The 17,023-nt window shown below is 39.0% G+C and overlaps 1 protein-coding gene and 1 pseudogene across 3 annotated transcripts in view; one reads left to right on the top strand and one right to left on the bottom strand.

Annotated features, from left to right (window-relative positions):
* Positions 1–17,023, bottom strand: part of BLM (BLM RecQ like helicase) — a 94,758-nt gene that overhangs the window by 53,672 nt on the left and 24,063 nt on the right. For 2 of the 3 annotated variants that reach the window (XM_041751025.1, XM_041751026.1), the window contains exons 2-5: positions 7,554–7,655; positions 5,690–6,381; positions 4,453–4,603; positions 1,515–1,636 (exon numbers count right to left, since the gene is read on the bottom strand). In XM_041751025.1, the coding sequence (XP_041606959.1) occupies positions 1,515–1,636; positions 4,453–4,603; positions 5,690–6,381; positions 7,554–7,655 (1,067 nt within the window). Of the gene's footprint in view, positions 1–1,514; positions 1,637–4,452; positions 4,604–5,689; positions 6,382–7,553; positions 7,656–17,023 lie in introns of those variants that run through there. The other variant, XM_041751027.1, reaches the window with a different exon arrangement.
* On the top strand, positions 12,711–13,223 carry LOC121489434 (annotated as a pseudogene).

The raw sequence follows: 17,023 nt of genomic DNA on the forward strand, positions 1-17,023 counted from the left end.
TCACGTGAGTCTTCTGCAGCCCTGTGGGCCAGGGGGAGAAGCATGGGCTCCAGGCAGGTTTGTACAGAATGGAACAAGAAGTGATGGGTTCACGTCTGCTGTGAGGAAGACCTCTAATGTCATCCTGGAGGACCATGGCCTTGCCCCCAACCGAGTAACCACTTTATAAGCGAGACCATGCCCACAAGCAGCACAGTACAGGAACCTCCCCACCACTGGGTTTAAACCCTGCCTGTGCTGTCTAATTCTAATTCACTCTCCTGTGCCTCGGGGTCTTTATTCGTAAAATGGGGATAATAGAAACTACCTTAAAGGCCACTGTGAGGATGAATTTAGTTAACAGCGGAAAACACGTACAAAAGCGCCCAGGACAGCAGATGTTTCAGGGACATCTCTAACAATAAATTTGGACACCAAAATAAGGAAACAAAATGGGGAGGAAACAGAAACAACACACACATGCTGTGCATGCACCCCACCACACATATCACCACATATGTGCACACACACCACATACATGCCTGTGCATGCACAAACCTCCACACACGTGCATATGACACACCCACTATGACACACATGTGCACACACACTCATCATGAGTACAGAACCCATCAAAAAGGACCAGAACATGTTATAGAAGTATTCAGAGAATGAAAAAAAGGCTCTTGGAAAATCCCATATAGACAAGTTAAAGATAAAATTGAGTAAATCTCCTAGAAAGCAGAGAAGCAAGAAGCTGAAAAGATGAAAGATAACTCAGGGAAGCCTAATATCCAAATAATAGAAGTTTCAGGAAGAGTGAAAAAGAAAACAAAACAAAAAAGAAAAAGAAAAAGAAAAAGAAAAAGAAAAAGAAAAAGAAAAAGAAAAAATAGCGGAAAACTTTCTAGGATAGAAGGGCATAGATCTCAGGACTGACAGAGCCCCAGGGAAGTAGAAATCACAGTGGGAAAGGAGGCTGCTCCTTTTCAAAGTAGTGTGGCTGCACTATTTATACCAGATACTTGATAGAAAGTCTAAAAATGAACTGGAAACAAATCAAACAAAAAGCATTAAACTTTGCATGGCCATCAAGATGTAAACCCAGAGTACAAATAAGGAAGAGTCAGGAGGATGGAAGGTCTAGAAACCATTATCTACAGAGAAGAGTTAAAAGACCTAACGATATTTAGCCCTTAAAAAAAAAAAAGGAGGGGGATGGCGGAAGAAAGTTTCTAGGAGCTTTAGACCTTCCTCACAAGGATTAAAGTTCCAGGAAGGCAAATTCTGGCTCAATGTGAGAAATAATTTTCTAACAAATAGTGTTTCCACTATTTCTCTTTCGAGAACACAAATTTCTGGGTTGTTCAAGCAAATGCTAGCTAACCAGCAGCCAAAGGTGGTTCTGTGTTAGAGGTGAGGAACTGCAAATTTGCCATCTTACACTGGACAGTCACAGGTTAAAAATACAACCGTACTTTGTTTCCAAATGTTAGGTAGTTAAAATATGTGCTATGTCGAAATACTTTTTGTACCGTCACAGTTTGTGCTGGTCTCTTGATTGGGCTGCTGTGTTGTCATCCCCTTGGGTGTTGGCAAGTCCTCGGATGTGCTAGGACCATCCTCTGTGCCAGAGGCATCAAGGTCCTTTAACATACTGTGAATTAAAAAATATAAAACTAAATGAGACTTAAATCAAATGTATAGTTTTTCCTCTCATGTTTTCCCACAACGGGTCAGACAGATAAGAGAAGCATGTTTTTTTTTTTTTTTTAATCTCCTCTAGTCTAGAACCTCTTTGGCAGGTCTTCAAAATCTCCCATCTTCTGGCCCCAAGAGATCTTTTCAATTCTCCTTCCAATGATGTTCTTTTAGTAACCCCATGTGGCGTCACAGGGCATCACTTACATTCCTCACAGGAGCCTGGCGTGGTCTACTTGGTCCATGTGAGGGATTCTGTCTCCCTCTCCTCTCAATTTGGAAAACTCATCACCCAATCTTCTCTGATAATGTATAGTTTTATACAAAAATTATTAACACATATAAACATGGTCAGTCTGACTGGATACAAAAAATACTTTAAAAGTAACAAATGGGCACTAAAGTGTTAGAGAGAGGGTACCATGGAAATCCAGACAAAGACAACATCTTCTGTAACTTGAGCAGGCTTTGCCAAGGAGGGAGATATGAGGAAGCCCTGAATGACAGGTATTGGAAAAATGACAGACCAAGTGTCTCTCTGAGTGAGGAGAGACAAAAAAGATAATTCTCTTTCCTTGGTATCAACTGTGCTTGCCTAAGGCTGGAATGCAATCTTCTAACTAGATTGAACAGTGATGAATAACTATGCTTTATATAGTCTTAAAAAATGATAATATAATTAAAGAAAAGGCCTTATAGTTTTAGCAATGTTTTCTAGATTGTCGGTTTGTCTCATTTGGCTCACTGGAGCTTATTGTTATCCTAAGAGCATAACTAGGGATAGAACTGAAGAGGTGATGTGGGGTCTGAAGATGGGAGGACTCTGAAGGCTGGCTCAAGAGGTTTGGCACACAGGAGATACAAAAACACGTTTCTCCTTTCTGTTACATATTACCTGAGCGTTACACCTCTGAAATTAATCCAGAAGTCACAACCAGTGTTTTAAGACAAGATAAAATACAAAAGAAAATTTAAGTATGTACTGCACATACTGAGAGCATCATTTGTGAAAATTCTATTTCAGTTTTAAAATATATGCAAATATGTATTCGAGGTCACAATGGAAACTATATAGATAGACTTCACCTTTGGGGAAACCTTGGAAATAAACATTTTCCAACTGCCAAAAATCTAGGTAAAGTTAACCATGGTATGACAACTCAATAAATTAGGTAGCCATTAAAAAGAATAAAAATAAAGACTATGTAGCAGTATGAAAAATGTCTAAAAATAATGTAAGAGAAAAGCAGAATAAAAAATTAAAGTTACATGTTGATTACATGTAAAAATGATTACAATGTAAAAATCACACACACATGTGAAGAAGGATCAAAACCTAACATGGGTAAGGAAAACGTCTGGTTTGTTGGAACTGCAAGACTACCAAGCATCCTGTTAAGCTGGATACAAGGTTGTCTGTGCAACACACTTTTTTAGTAAACAGAGGGAAAAACCCAGGTGTTCAGTAGGAATTGGTATGGTCCAGAAAATAGCCCTACACTGGATCTTATTTTTCTTTTTGATTTTTTTATTGGTGTTCAATTTGCCAACATATAGAATAACACCCAGTACTCATCCCATCAAGTGCCCCCCTCAGTGCCCGTCACCCAGTCACCCCCACCCTACACTGGATCTTAGTCCACGTGCCATTGATTGTATCATCCTGGACAATCCCCTGCTCCTCCCTGGGCCTTGGCTGCTTCGTTGTTAAACGGGAATCTGGTTTAGAATCTACACTCTATATAAACTCTTGTTCAGTTCTTTCACTTTTTATAATGTTGTCTGAAATTCTATGGGATGGGATAAGAGGACAGCTCTTACAGTTTTTTAGTTTTTTTATCAAATAGTAATCATGCTTCGACCTTTCCCTCCTCTTTAAACAAGCCAACCTACGTGTTAAAACACAATCTCAGAGAAATGAGGTTATGTAGGCAAATACCTCCTTCCTGCCTGCCTTCTTTAATTAAGGTGGTATACTAGGGGGACATGTTTCTCATAAAAATATTGGTTCACAGTAAATACTCCACCACTCAAATGCACCATGATCTAGATTGGGTCAAAGATGGAGGTAAGACTGATTAGTATTTTAAGCTATCGATGGCTTATGTATACCATGTCTTTTTCCTATAATACTGTCAATTAACCACAACCACATCACTGATTTACTAAAATTTAGTGAATGACAAATATAATGGCCAATTCTATCCTGCAGGGTAAAAAGAAAAGGACACAATGTTAACTAAATCACTTCCCAAATAAGTGACTTTTCATTTGTGTCATTTCAGGTGTAGGAGTTTGAAAATATATTGTATTTTTAGGAATATATTTCACATGTCAAATTAAACTAAGTAGAACTGTTTGGAGGTCCCACATAATTAATCATAATAGAACTTTACAGCTTTATACCACCGATTAAATAAAGTGTATAAACAGGGATTTTTTGATGCTTTCATGGGGATAGAAAACTTTGCAAAAGCATCAAACAAATCTATACAGAAATGATACTAGGTGGCTAAACAAAATTCTTTTCTTCTTTTTTTTTTTTAAGATTTTATTTATTCATGAGAGACACACAGAGAGACAGGCAGAGGGAGAAACAGGCTCCATGCAGAGAACCGGATGTGGAACTTGATTTTGGGACTCCAGGATCACGCCCTAGACTGAAGGGAGGCACTCAAGGCACTCAACTGCTGAGCCACCCAGGTGTCCTAAACAAAATTATTTCAGATAACCCAGAAATACTCAGTAACATTTATTAATTTGCTGTTTTACCTAAAACACTTTAAAGAGGAAGAAGAGGCAGAAATTACTTCTGGAGAAGGTGGAACAAAATCTGTATCGTAATCATCTTCGTCAAGCTCTACACATGGCGACTTCTCCAGTGAACGCAACTCTGTTTCTTCCCAGTTCTTCTTTTCGCTATCTAAAATACAATCATTGACAAGCACAGGTTACTTTCATCACTACTGAGACAGGAAGTGCTGGGCACAAGCACTCAAGTGGGTGCTCCAGGCGAGTCACACCAATGCCAGCACTCTATGTGTGCCCATCTTCCATATGTCCATGCTGGGGGCTTCTTCACAAATCATCACTGAGTCACCTGGATTAAAACCAATGGATGCGGGAAAGAAGGCTAAAGATCTGCTGAAGGATTCTCAGGACTCTCCAGTTCAACTATGAAACCCCTACTTAGTATCAGCACTTCTGTTTTTCTATTTTTCACTCATATTTCAGTAAGTGAAGTATGACATAGGAGTGTGTAACTGTACCAACCCTGCTAACTTGACTATGAGGGCCTCCTAGTTACTGAAGTCTGCCACACTCAGTGTCTTTCTCTTGACTATGTGTGATAACAATGCCCGATGGTTGCTTTCCAGCTTACCTGTGACCCCATTTTCTCTTTATAAACAGCAATGCATTGATTAGACTACAGTTTTGCTTCTCATCAATCACCTTTCTGTCCCTTCGCACCCTGTGGTAACCTTGATGGGATTCGGGTGTTTAGAAGTATTAGTCTCACATTTACAATCATTTCATGAGGTGGGTACTTCCACACATGGCTAATCCCAGCTGAGCTTCTGGGCACCTAATAACTAGGAGACCTAAACAGAAAAGGATTTGAGTGTCATCTGTAATACTTTAATAGCACAATTAGATCGTATCATACATCCACATCCGGCGGAAGCAAGCCATAAAGGACTTATAATGGAAAGGCTTTATTTCATGTTCCATTTCTGCCATGAGCCAGTCAGTAGACCGTTAAGAAACCATTTAACCTCTATGGACCTTACAGAGCTATGCTTGGTGTTTATATAAAAATTATATTACTAGAATAAAATTTTCATTTCATCTGTAGAACCTGCTTCAAAGAAGTGGCCACACGCTGTGCAACAGGTATCTCCACAGAGCTAAGGACAAAAGCTGTATCTATCTGCTATTGTTTCAGGGCCTTGCTTTGAATAAATTAATATAAGCAATATATTGAAATTAGATAAAATAAAATTTTTACCTCTTTCCTCTTCCAAATGAGTTTTTAAAGCATGACTCTCCTGAGGATCTCCATGTATAAGCTCTTCAGGATTGGGGTCATCATCAATGCAAATCACATCATTACTAAACCATTCCAAGTCGTCGTTCTGTTTTTTAGTCAAACATGCTTGCCTACTTTCAAAGGAGGATGGAGTCAAATCAGCCTTTACTGTATTTGCTTGAGGAAGCTGTGCTTTCAAAAAGTTTCTCTTAGGTTTTTTTGACTTCTGAGCAGTGCTAACTCTCACAAAGTGATTTTTGCATGGTGTAACAAGCTTTGAATTTCCAGAAGTATCAAAGTCATCCATATCATCCCAATCATTGATGGTAACAAAAGAATCTGATGAAGAGCTAAATTCCAATTTCTTGAAAGTAGCATTACTGGATTTCTTTACAATCGGTGTGTTCTGGGTATTACATAAAACTCGTGAAACCAGTGACAAATCTGGCAATAATGGTTTTGAAACAGTTCTCCTGGTTTGCTGTCCTGCTGGAGTATTTTTGAGGTCACTGGGCCTTGTCTGCTGACTTGTGGCGTGGGGCAGAGGTTCACTGAAGGGAAAGGCCTCAGTGACATTAACATCTTTGTCATTTAACACAGGTGTTTTTGCTACTGACACACTAGTGACAGACACATTGTTGGCTGATGTTTTCTTCTTAAAAGTGAAAACTCTGAAAAATAATTGAAAACCTGAATTAGACTAATTTTAGCAAACCCACCAACTATACAAAACTCTAAAGTCTGTTACCGATTTATACAGCAACTCCTTCACTGTAGCACAGATAAGCAAAGAATCCATCTCCCTGTTTGTTTGTTTTTTTTAAAGATTTTATTTATTTATTCATGAGAGGCACACAGAGACAGAGAGAGGCAGAGACATAGGCAGAGGGAGAAGCAGGCTCCATGCAGGAAGCCCAACGCAGGACTCGATCCCAGGTCTCCAGGATCACACCCCGGGCCAAAGGCGGCACCAAACCGCTGAGCCACCGGGGCTGCCCTCCCTCTCTGGTTTTAAGATTTATACAGTAACTTAAAATTATAATTTGTATGCTCTGATCTTTCCAACTTAGAAGCTAATTATTTGGTTTTGAGAGTATCCAGGCCACTCCCACTACTTTATTTCTCACATGGATCATCTGTAATTAAGGAGAGGGACAGCATAAAAGAAAAAGAAGAGACTCAAATGTGAGGTTGAGTTGCTTCTCTGGTACAAGTTTTCTTTTCTTTTCTTTTTTTTTTTTTTTGGTACAAGTTCTTATGGGGAAGAGAGATGAAAACTGAACAGGCTATGCTGGAACCGGAAGGACAAAGTCCCTTGGATGTCTGCTGGGCGTGGTGGCATGAAGTTCAATGGTAACTTTAAAGTCCAGCACTCACATCAGTGTCTAGAATTTGGTAAAGTTCTAGAAATTATTAAACAGAATAGAAATATTAAAGAATAAAAATTATTACTAAATATCATCAGAAGGAGTTTGGAGCCTCGCTTGGAGGAGAGAAAAGAACTGGAGAGCTGCAGGGTCCTTATAAACTGTTGTTGGAATAGATATAAAATTGTATTAAAATATTGAAAATACCTATTTGCCCAAACTTATAGGAAGATTCATTATTCATTCATGCCACAGATATTAACTGAGCAAGTAATATGTGCCAGGAACAATGCGGAAGTACTGAATACTTATTACCTGGAGCTAGTAAAACATGCTCTATCGTTAATGTGCTAAGTAGGGACATGACTGAGCCCTCAGCTTCATTTCCTTATCTGCACAGTGAAAGTGCTGAAAGAGAAGTGTTTCATTCATACAATACTCTGGGTCAGTGCTTGTATGACAGCCAAAATACTTACGAAGATTTCGGTTTGGAAGGACTTAATTTGTTACTAAGTTTTCTGGCTGAATGGCGTTCTAGTTGCTCCTGTAGATTATTCTGGGGAATGGCAGCCATGATCCTAAACAGGGAGGAAAAGAATGATCAGGGGAGTTAAGTACTTTGCATTAATCATAGTATTTCTGGAGGGGGACGCATGGAGCACTGTTTCAACTGTGCCTAGATGAATGACTTTTTTTGGGTCAATAAATTGTTTTGATTTTTCTTTTTTTTTTTTTTTTTTAACATCTGGTGATACCTGAAATATATAGCCTTTAACTCAGTGAAGGCTCACTTAAATGGCAAAATGACCTGGTTTCCCCCAAAGCTAAAATAAGCACAATAGACATAAGAGAAGAGATTATTTGTAAAGGGTTTAGAGAAAAACAAGACCTGGCTTGGGCTGGAAGAGTAAATGGAAGCTGGATGGGAGCGAGGTGGGAGTGAACGATGAAAGCATATGGAAAACCCCCAAGAACAGATGAAAGGCAAAGAAGAAAGGGCTCACCTATGAGAATAGTGCACTTTGCCAGCAAGATGCCGTGCTTCATGATTATAGGGTCTCAGTCTGAAAGAGTACTTTCACCAAGCACATTTATATGGGACAAATGTGATATTGCTGAGCTCGTGGGACAAATGTGATATTGCTGAGCTACTATGCAGGATAATGCACAGTCTCGGCCACTTTAAAATCCCTGAGGCTGAAGGAAGATGGGATAGCTGGAATCTATGCATAGTTAACAATTCTCATTCAGGCTGAATGTTATAACCTCCTCTCCCACTCCATCTTTACCAGAGACCCACTTTTATTTTATGCCATGTACCTCAGGAGGAAGGGTTAAAAACACTAGATGTTTATGGAAATAGGAAGTTTTATATCAATCATATTCCACTCATTGACTATTAAAATAATCTGTTTAACAACTGTTTTACTTGATTTTTTTAAAAGTTTATTTATTTTAGTAATCTCTATGTTCAATGTGGGGCTTGAACTCTTGACACCAGGATCAAGAGTCACACACTCCTCCAACCGAGCCAGCCAGGCATCATTTCACTTTAGATAGTAGTGAAAAGAAGAACTTGGAAGAAATGCAATTATATTCAATTGAAAATTTTCCATTTGTTGAGCTTGATGAAGATGATTATGATACAAATTTTCTTCCACAGAAGAAAATTCCTTCTCCAGAAGGAATGATTTCTGCCTCTTCTTCCCCTTTAGTATGCTTCAGGTAAAATAGCTAATTAATTAATAGCATTGAATAATTCATATCGATAATGTGAATTATATCTTAGTAAAGTTGTTATCAAAATAATGATTAAAAAATAGACAGGAAGGGGGACACCTGGGTGGCTCAGTGATTGAGTGTCTCTGTCTTTGGCTTGGGGTGTGATCCCTGGGTCGAGATTGAGCCCTGCATTAGGCTTCCTGCATGGAGCCTGCTTCTCCCTCTGCCTCTGTCTCTGCCTCTCTCTCTCTCGGTCTTTCATGAATAAATAATTTCATGAATAATAAATAAAATTTAAAAAATTGACTGAAGGGTTGTAATGAACTCCTACATACCTGTCACCCAGAGTCAACAATTGTCAACTCACATCCAATGTTGTTTCATCTGTACTCACATCCTACTGTCCTCACTTTACCATTCTGGAAGTTGACCTCCTCAAATGATGTATTTTAATTCTGTCGTCCCTTTTGTATTCATTACCTGGTATATTTCTATCAACAGAAGTCTCTTCTGACCTAGTTTGTTACCTAGTTTAATACAGTTCACACAGGAAGGTCAGGATGTTAGATTCTTTCCTTTATTTATTAATTTTCAAAACAATGACTTGATTTTCTAACAGCCCCCAATGGTTAATTTTTTTTCAGATTATAAACTCGTCACTTAAATGTATTAGGCATATTTCAGTCCAATAATTATCATTCATCCTTACTGATTCTCCAATTGTTTCATGTGTGGCTAGTGGGAATCTCCTTAGTCCTTCTGACATACCCTAGTCTTTGTGAGCTCCCTCACTATCTGGAATGAATACATATTCCAGGCTAATATTGTGCATTTTCTGCCCCAGAATTAGAATTAGCCATTTCCCCCAAAGAGTCCTGATTTTTTTTACATGGAGAATATATTAAGGCCAGTTTCTGTGTGTCCAAAGGCACAATCCCATTTTGTCCTAACAAGGGGCTTGAATTCACAGCTCCAAGATCAAGAGTCGCAGGCTCCTCTGACTGAGCCAGCCAGGAACCCTAGCACTTCCCCATTTTATATCCAGTTTAAAAGGATTTTTTTTTTTTTTAGAATTTTTAATTTATTTATTCATGAGAGACACAGAGAGAGAGAGACATAGGCAGAGAGAGGGAGAAGTAGGATCCCTGTGGGACTCGATCCCAGGACCCTAGGATCATGACCTGAGCCAAAGGTAGACCCTCAACCACTGAGGCACCCAGTTGTCCCTCTTTTTTTTTTTTTTAACAAATAAAGATTTTATTTATTTATTTGATAGAGAGCGCTCACACAAGCAGGAGAGGGGCAGAGGCAGAGAGAGAGAGAGAGAGAGAGAGAGAGAGAGAGAGAGAAGCAGACTCCCCACTGAGCAGGGAGCCCGACACAGGGTTCGATCCCAGGACCCCAGGATCATAACCCAACCCAAAGGCAGAAACTCAACCAGTTGAGCCACCCAGGCACCTCTCTAAAAAAGACTGGTCTTTTGTTGAAATATGCTCTCTCCAAGATCTGTCCAGTGTGGAAATTCTTCACAGTATAAATGAGAAAGAGTGAAGTCACACTGCTGCCTCTCAGAATTTCAACCTCAGCTGCTGACACAGAGGTAGAGGCACAAGATCTTCAACCTTAAGACATTGAGCAGAACAAAATGGTCCACGGCATCATTACTTAATTTTTCCCCACATTCCTTCTAAGATTTTATAGTTTTTATCTCATCCTTCTATGAATTTTCCATGTCTTATTTATTTTTGGATCAAAATCAGCCATAGTACTCTGAGATTTCCAACATCACTCCAAAACATGATGATATGTATTTAACCACCTCAATAGGATAAATGTTTGATTAAATATTTCATAACGGTAGTGACACATTATGGATTCATAGCATGCAGTCAGCCTTAATCCTGGGGCACTTTCCCTACTTTTAAGCTACACGACTCTTTGGTTATTCCCAGAGGGTACCATCCTCTAGTCAGAGACATAGTCCAGAGCTTGGTAGCAAGCACACAAATTTTCTACTCAATATCCTTCAGTGGGATTGCCTTTAAGAAGTTGGTGAGTGCTGAGAAGCAAAAGGTGTCTCCCTTGTACCTATTCCATTAGAACATTAAATTGTTTGACACACAAAAAATTGTTCACTAACAGCAAAAATCTATGATATAAAATTAATGGAGGAAAATTAACTGAAAATAGAGATCAGTGAAAAGTTTCACAATACCAAAGAATAGGAACAGAGCAATGAGCCCAGAAAACTTTAAATAAAATAAACTTCTGAATTAGACTCACCAGTGGAATCATAAGAATACTTTTTTTTTTTTTTTTAAAGATTGTATTTATTTATGCATGAGAGACGGAGAGAGAGAGAGAGAGGCAGAGACACAGGCAGAGGGAGAAGCAGGCTCCATGCAGGGAGCCCGACATGGGATTTGATCCTGGATCTCCAGGATCCCACCCTGGGCCAAAGGCAACACTAAACCGCTGAGCCACTGGGGCTGCCCCACAAGAATACTTTGGTAAATGATTAACAATTTTCTCTCACTTACAAGAGGGGGTAAGTCATTCTTAAGCCATGTGATAAGCAAAATACTGATTCAATAGTTATAAAAAATTTGCTGAATGAAACAAAATGAACCACAAAACAACATCCAAGCACAGAATAAATAAGAATAAATAAATCAGTGAAAAGAATGAGAGAATAACAACAATCCAGAGCTGGAATTCAAAACATATACCCAGTAAACGAGACTTCAAGTTTTTGTAAATTAAAAAAAAAAAACAATGGCAAAGAATAAACGACTAAAGGGGTCCTATCTGAAAAGTATCTTGAATAAAGAAAAATGGTTTAGGCCAGAAACTGAGGATTTTTATTTAACAAGCAGGCTGTGACACTAAGAAGTAGTCTAAGGACATGAAAAGGAAAAAAAATAGTTAAGTAATCTCTGCACTCAACATGGGGCTTGAACTCACAACCCCAAGATCAAGAGTCACATGCTCCACCGATTGAGCCAGCCAGGAACCCCTAAAAGGAAAAAAAAAAGGTAAAGTCCTACCTTTAGCAAAGCAAGAAAAGTATCACATTTGTAATAATAGAATTACTTCCAACTGCTTGAGAGATATAGCTGTTAATAAGATCCTCAGCATAAAAGATCCAAGCAACTTTTGTTCATTCTCCAAAGAGTAATCTTTTTGGAGTTTTTTTTTTTTTTAAAGATTTATTTATTTGAGAGAGAGCACTCTTGTGTGCAAATGGGGGCAGGGAAAAGAGGGAGAGAATCTCAGGCAGCCTTCATACTGATGTGGAACATGATAGGGGGCTCAATCTCACAACCCTAAAATCATGACCTGAGTCCAAACCAAGAGTCAGATGCTCATCTGCACCACCCAGGTGTCCCTGGAGTTTTAACATTTTAAGATTCAAGCCTTATCTCCAAAACTGTGTGTTAAGAAATGTTCACAGATGGGGCTCCAAGCTCAGCAGAATCTTCTTTCCCTCTCTGCCTCTCCCCCAGCTTGCACATGCACGTGTGCACACTTTCTTTTTTTTTTTTTTTTTTAATTTTTTTAAAAATTTTTATTTATTTATCATAGTCACACAGAGAGAGAGAGGCAGAGAGAGACACAGGCAGAGGGAGAAGCAGGCTCCATGCACCGGGAGCCCGACATGGGATTCGATCCCGGATCTCCAGGATCGCGCCCTGGGCCAAAGGCAGGCGCCAAACCGCTGCGCCACCCAGGGATCCCACACACTTTCTAAAATAAATAAAAAATCTTTAAAAAAATGTTCAAATAGTAACACTGACTTTAAAAACATAAATTTAGGTAGACACAAGCAGGTGGCTTGAAGACTCTATGTCCCTCCCACATCAGGAAACTACTAAAGGTCCTGTGAAAGTGAAGCAGAATTTCCTAAGAATATGAGAGGTGGAGAAGAGAAAACCTATAATGGCTGTGAAGGTCCTGACACCATAGATGTCAAATTGATGTCTTTCGATGGTCATGAACTTATTGTGGAAAGAGAACATGTACTAACATCTGGAACAATATAAGCCACATTGTGCGGCCTGAATCAGTCTGCTGAGAACAAGACTACTGAGGTCAATTTCAGAGAGATCCCTTCATGGGATCAAAGTATCACGTATCAAAAGTACGTGTAGGGGCGCCTGGGTGGCTCAGTCATTTAGGCATCTGACTTGATTTCCATGCAGGTCATGATCTTGGGTTATGAGATCACCTGGCATGGGGCTCCCCACTGGGTGTGGAGCCTGCTTGGGATTCTCTCTCCTCCTCTGTCCCTACCTCACTTAAAACAAACAAACAAACAAGACATATGTATTTTACCTACAAGGTTTGCTATACTAACAGCTCCATGGAATATGCCAAATGCACCTGAAATTGTACCAGAACTGCTGATGGCTGGGAACTTTTAGATTGTTAAATAAAATACATTGTAATAACCTGTTAACTTCTTTCAGTGTTTAAAAATAAACAAAAATTTAAAAAGTTAGTGGAAGGAATGGCTCATCTGAGTTAACCAGGTCTATTAGACATGTTCTGAAAACACTGGTGGGAAAATGACTGTTGCTATGAAATGCAGAATTATTACAACAAAAGTTAAGGTTAAAAAAAGACTGCAGGAAAACAAAGGGCAGAAAAAGCAAAGTTTTCTCTCTTTTTTAACGCAGAATTCCTTTTCTTTCAAATAAATGTGACTAAAGTTACTATTTTGGGATCTATCAAAATCAGTAGTACTACCTTCTCTCTAGGTCAAGCCTTTCTTTTATTCTTTTTGCTGTCGTAAGATGGCTACTTTAGGACATGAGGACAGACTAGCCAAAAAGACTACTCTTAAGAAATTCACTGCCGGGATCACTGGGTGGCGCAGCGGTTTAGCGCCTGCCTTTAGCCCAGGGCGCGATCCTGGAGACCCGGGATCGAATCCCACATCGGGCTCCCGGTGCATGGAGCCTGTTTCTCCCTCTGCCTGTGTCTCTGCCTCTCTCTCTCTCTCTGTGTGTGACTATCATAAATTAAAAAAAAAAAAAAAAAAAGAAATTCACTGCCAACTAACATTCAAGTATGTCTTGTACTGTTTTCAGTTTTCTGCTGGAAGTAGAGGTTTCAGGGGTGAGCTTCACTTGGTTACTGTTCAAAGGGAGGAGCTACCTTTCCTGCGGCAAAAGTGAGGGCAAATTTTAACCTTATAAACCTCAACTTCACCTTGACAGGGCACCAGAGACAAGCAACACTTTCTCCTCTAATCAAACATTATGCAAACACAATTTCTAAATGAAGAGAGACTTCTGACTAGGATTTCATAAATGTATGTTTTCTTCATTTACTGTCATGCATAGTTTATCTTCTGGGAAGAGGCATATCTCTGTGTGATTTAACTATGAAAATCAAAACTGTCAAAATGTGTAATCCCACTGCATCTCATAAGAAAGGGAAATTTATTAATTATAGGGTTATCAGGTGGTTACCAAATCCATTTGCCCACAGTTCTTCCATACCACTATTTTTATTATGTAGGTTTTAATTATCTTTCTTTTTAAAATTCATGGTAAAAATGTAAAGTAATTCTCCAGGCAGCCCTGGTGGCTCAGCGGTTTAGCGCTGCCTTCAGCCAAGGGCATGATCCTGGAGTCCTGGGATTGAGTCCCACGTCGGGCTCCCTGAATGGAGCCTGCTTCTCCCTCTGCCTGTGTCTCTGCCTCTCTCTCTCTGTGTCTCTCATGAATGAATAAATAAAATCTTAATAAATAAGTAAATACTCCAACTTTTAGACTTTTAACTTCCAGTTATATTTAATAAGTAAAATTAAAACAGCTGCTAAGAACTAAAAAAAGAAAGAACCTACATATTATATCAAAGAGCCCAAGGCAAAGGGAATAAATAAAAAATCATTGCAGAATGATAAAAAAAAAAAGTCCAAACTATACTTAATCTCTATGACCCAAATACCACAGCAAAAAAACGAATAAACCTAAAACTGTTAAAAATGCAAGGAGAGATAATGGAAAGAAACAGAACTGTAAGGAGATCATAGCATCAATTTAGTAAAAATGCAAAGACCAGTGGGAATGAGAACTGTATTAAAGAACCCAGCTTCTTTGGTTAATCCTACCACAAATTCATGGTGTACCTTGGAGGAATTCATTTACTCTCTCTAGCACCCTCATTTGTAAAGTAAGGAAAAGTAAGGAGGTTGGGTTGGAGAATTTCTGTGTTTCCTTCTAAAATTAGCTTTCTATGATTTCAGAACTAAGCAGGTATTTGGAAGGAATAAAATGAGAAGTAGAGAATATAATCCCAAAATGTTGATGAGCAATAAAAAAAAAAAACTGTCAAAGAAATAATATATACTAAAAAGTAGAGACTACATAGTTTCAAGTTGGAGGCACAAATTAATAAAAACAAATTAATAGGGAAAATAAAAACGAAAATAAAAACGAAATAAAAATGAAATAAACTATGGTCTAAATAAAACTGGAACTGATATCTCAATATTATAAAATGATACTATTTTTAAAGAGTGATAATTAAAACACTATATATTGAACACTTAGTTGGCAGTAGTTCTTAGCATTTTGGGTCATAGATTCTGTTAACAATCTTATGAAAATAATGGACCCTCTGTCTGAAAAATGAACACAATTTTGTAATAAGTTTCAAGGGGTTTTGAGTCCCACCAGGAGCCCACCACAGCCTTTGGTAACAACCTGTTTTATTTGAATATAGCTGAAGGAGAGGAAAAAAATGAACTACACATGTGTATAATCTTAGAAAAAGCACAGAATAACAATTAAAAAAATTAAGGGCGTAAAAGTCAATAAGGAAAAAATAGGGGAACTGATAACACCAAGAGGTGTTTCTAGAGCACAATGAAGAGACAAACAGGGATCCCTGGGTGGCGCAGCGGCTTAGCGCCTGCCTTCGGCCCAGGGCGCGATCCTGGAGACCCGGGATCAAGTCCTACATCGGGCTCCCGGTGCATGGTGCCTGCTTCTCCCTCTGCCTGTGTCTCTGCCTCTCTCTCTGTGTGACTATCATAAATTTAAAAAAAAAAAAAAAAGTAAACTATTAAAAAAGAAATAAAACATAATGAGAAACATATAAACACTAACATCAAAGCATGATGGTTGACTTGAAAAATCTAAATTAAATAGACTTTTCTAAAAAAATGTAAGTACTCAATATTGATATGAGAAATAGGAAGCCAAAATGAACAGTTAAAATGGAAAGAACTATAAAAAGTTTCTCTAAAAAGCACCAAATTCATTGTACAAATTCATTGTACAAAACAAGCATGGTACTGACTCTAAAATATCATAAGTACAAAGAAACTTAAGTTGATGCTCACAAACCTCAAATGGGCCTGCAGCTCTGCCAAGAAAAAGTACATTTCTCTGGTCAATTTACTCTCATTTTACTTCCTCAAACTTCTACTCCTCTCTCCAAACAGATGACTTCCTTTCTATATTACAGAGAACATGGAAACCACCACAGAAAACTGCCCCACTTTTCTGCCAAATTGCAAGCCCCCTCTTTATGTGGAGCCAGGCTACCCTCTTTGACAAAGTTCTCCACCTGAAACTTTAGATCCCCTACAGATCCTTCACCTTTCCAAAAACCTTACTCTATTTATTACTAATCTTTCTCTTTCTTGTATAATTAGTCCATTCTTGACTGGCATCCCTTTAGATTTTAAACATGTGAAAGCCTCTCCCTTTGAGGAAAGAAACCCCAAAACATAAAACCTATATGAGTCCGTATCTCCTTCCCTGTAGAGCCAAACCTTTTTTTTTTTTTTTTAATTTTATCAAAGAGAGAGAGCGAGCGAGCATGTGCACAAGCAGGGGAAGAGGGGCAAAGGGACAGAGAGAGGGAGAAGCAGACTCCTTGCTGAGCAGGGAGCCCAACCTGGGGCTCGATCCCAGGACCCTGAATCATGACCTGAGCTGAAGGCAGTTGCTTAACCAACTGAGCCACCCAAGCGCTCCTTTTAAAAAAGATTTTATTTATTTCAGAGAGAGTACACACACACACACACACACACACACACACACACACACAAAGGAGGAGCAGAGGGAGAGGGACAAGCAGACTCTGCACCAAGTGTAAAGCCCAATGTGGGACTCCATCCCACGACTCTGAGATCATGGCCTGAGCTGAAGAGTCAGACACTTACACGACTGAGCCACCTAGGCGCCCCTAAAGCCAAACTTCT

Source organism: Vulpes lagopus, chromosome 4 (genome assembly GCF_018345385.1).
Source record: "Vulpes lagopus strain Blue_001 chromosome 4, ASM1834538v1, whole genome shotgun sequence".
In the NCBI taxonomy this organism is placed as follows: Eukaryota; Metazoa; Chordata; class Mammalia; order Carnivora; family Canidae; genus Vulpes; species Vulpes lagopus.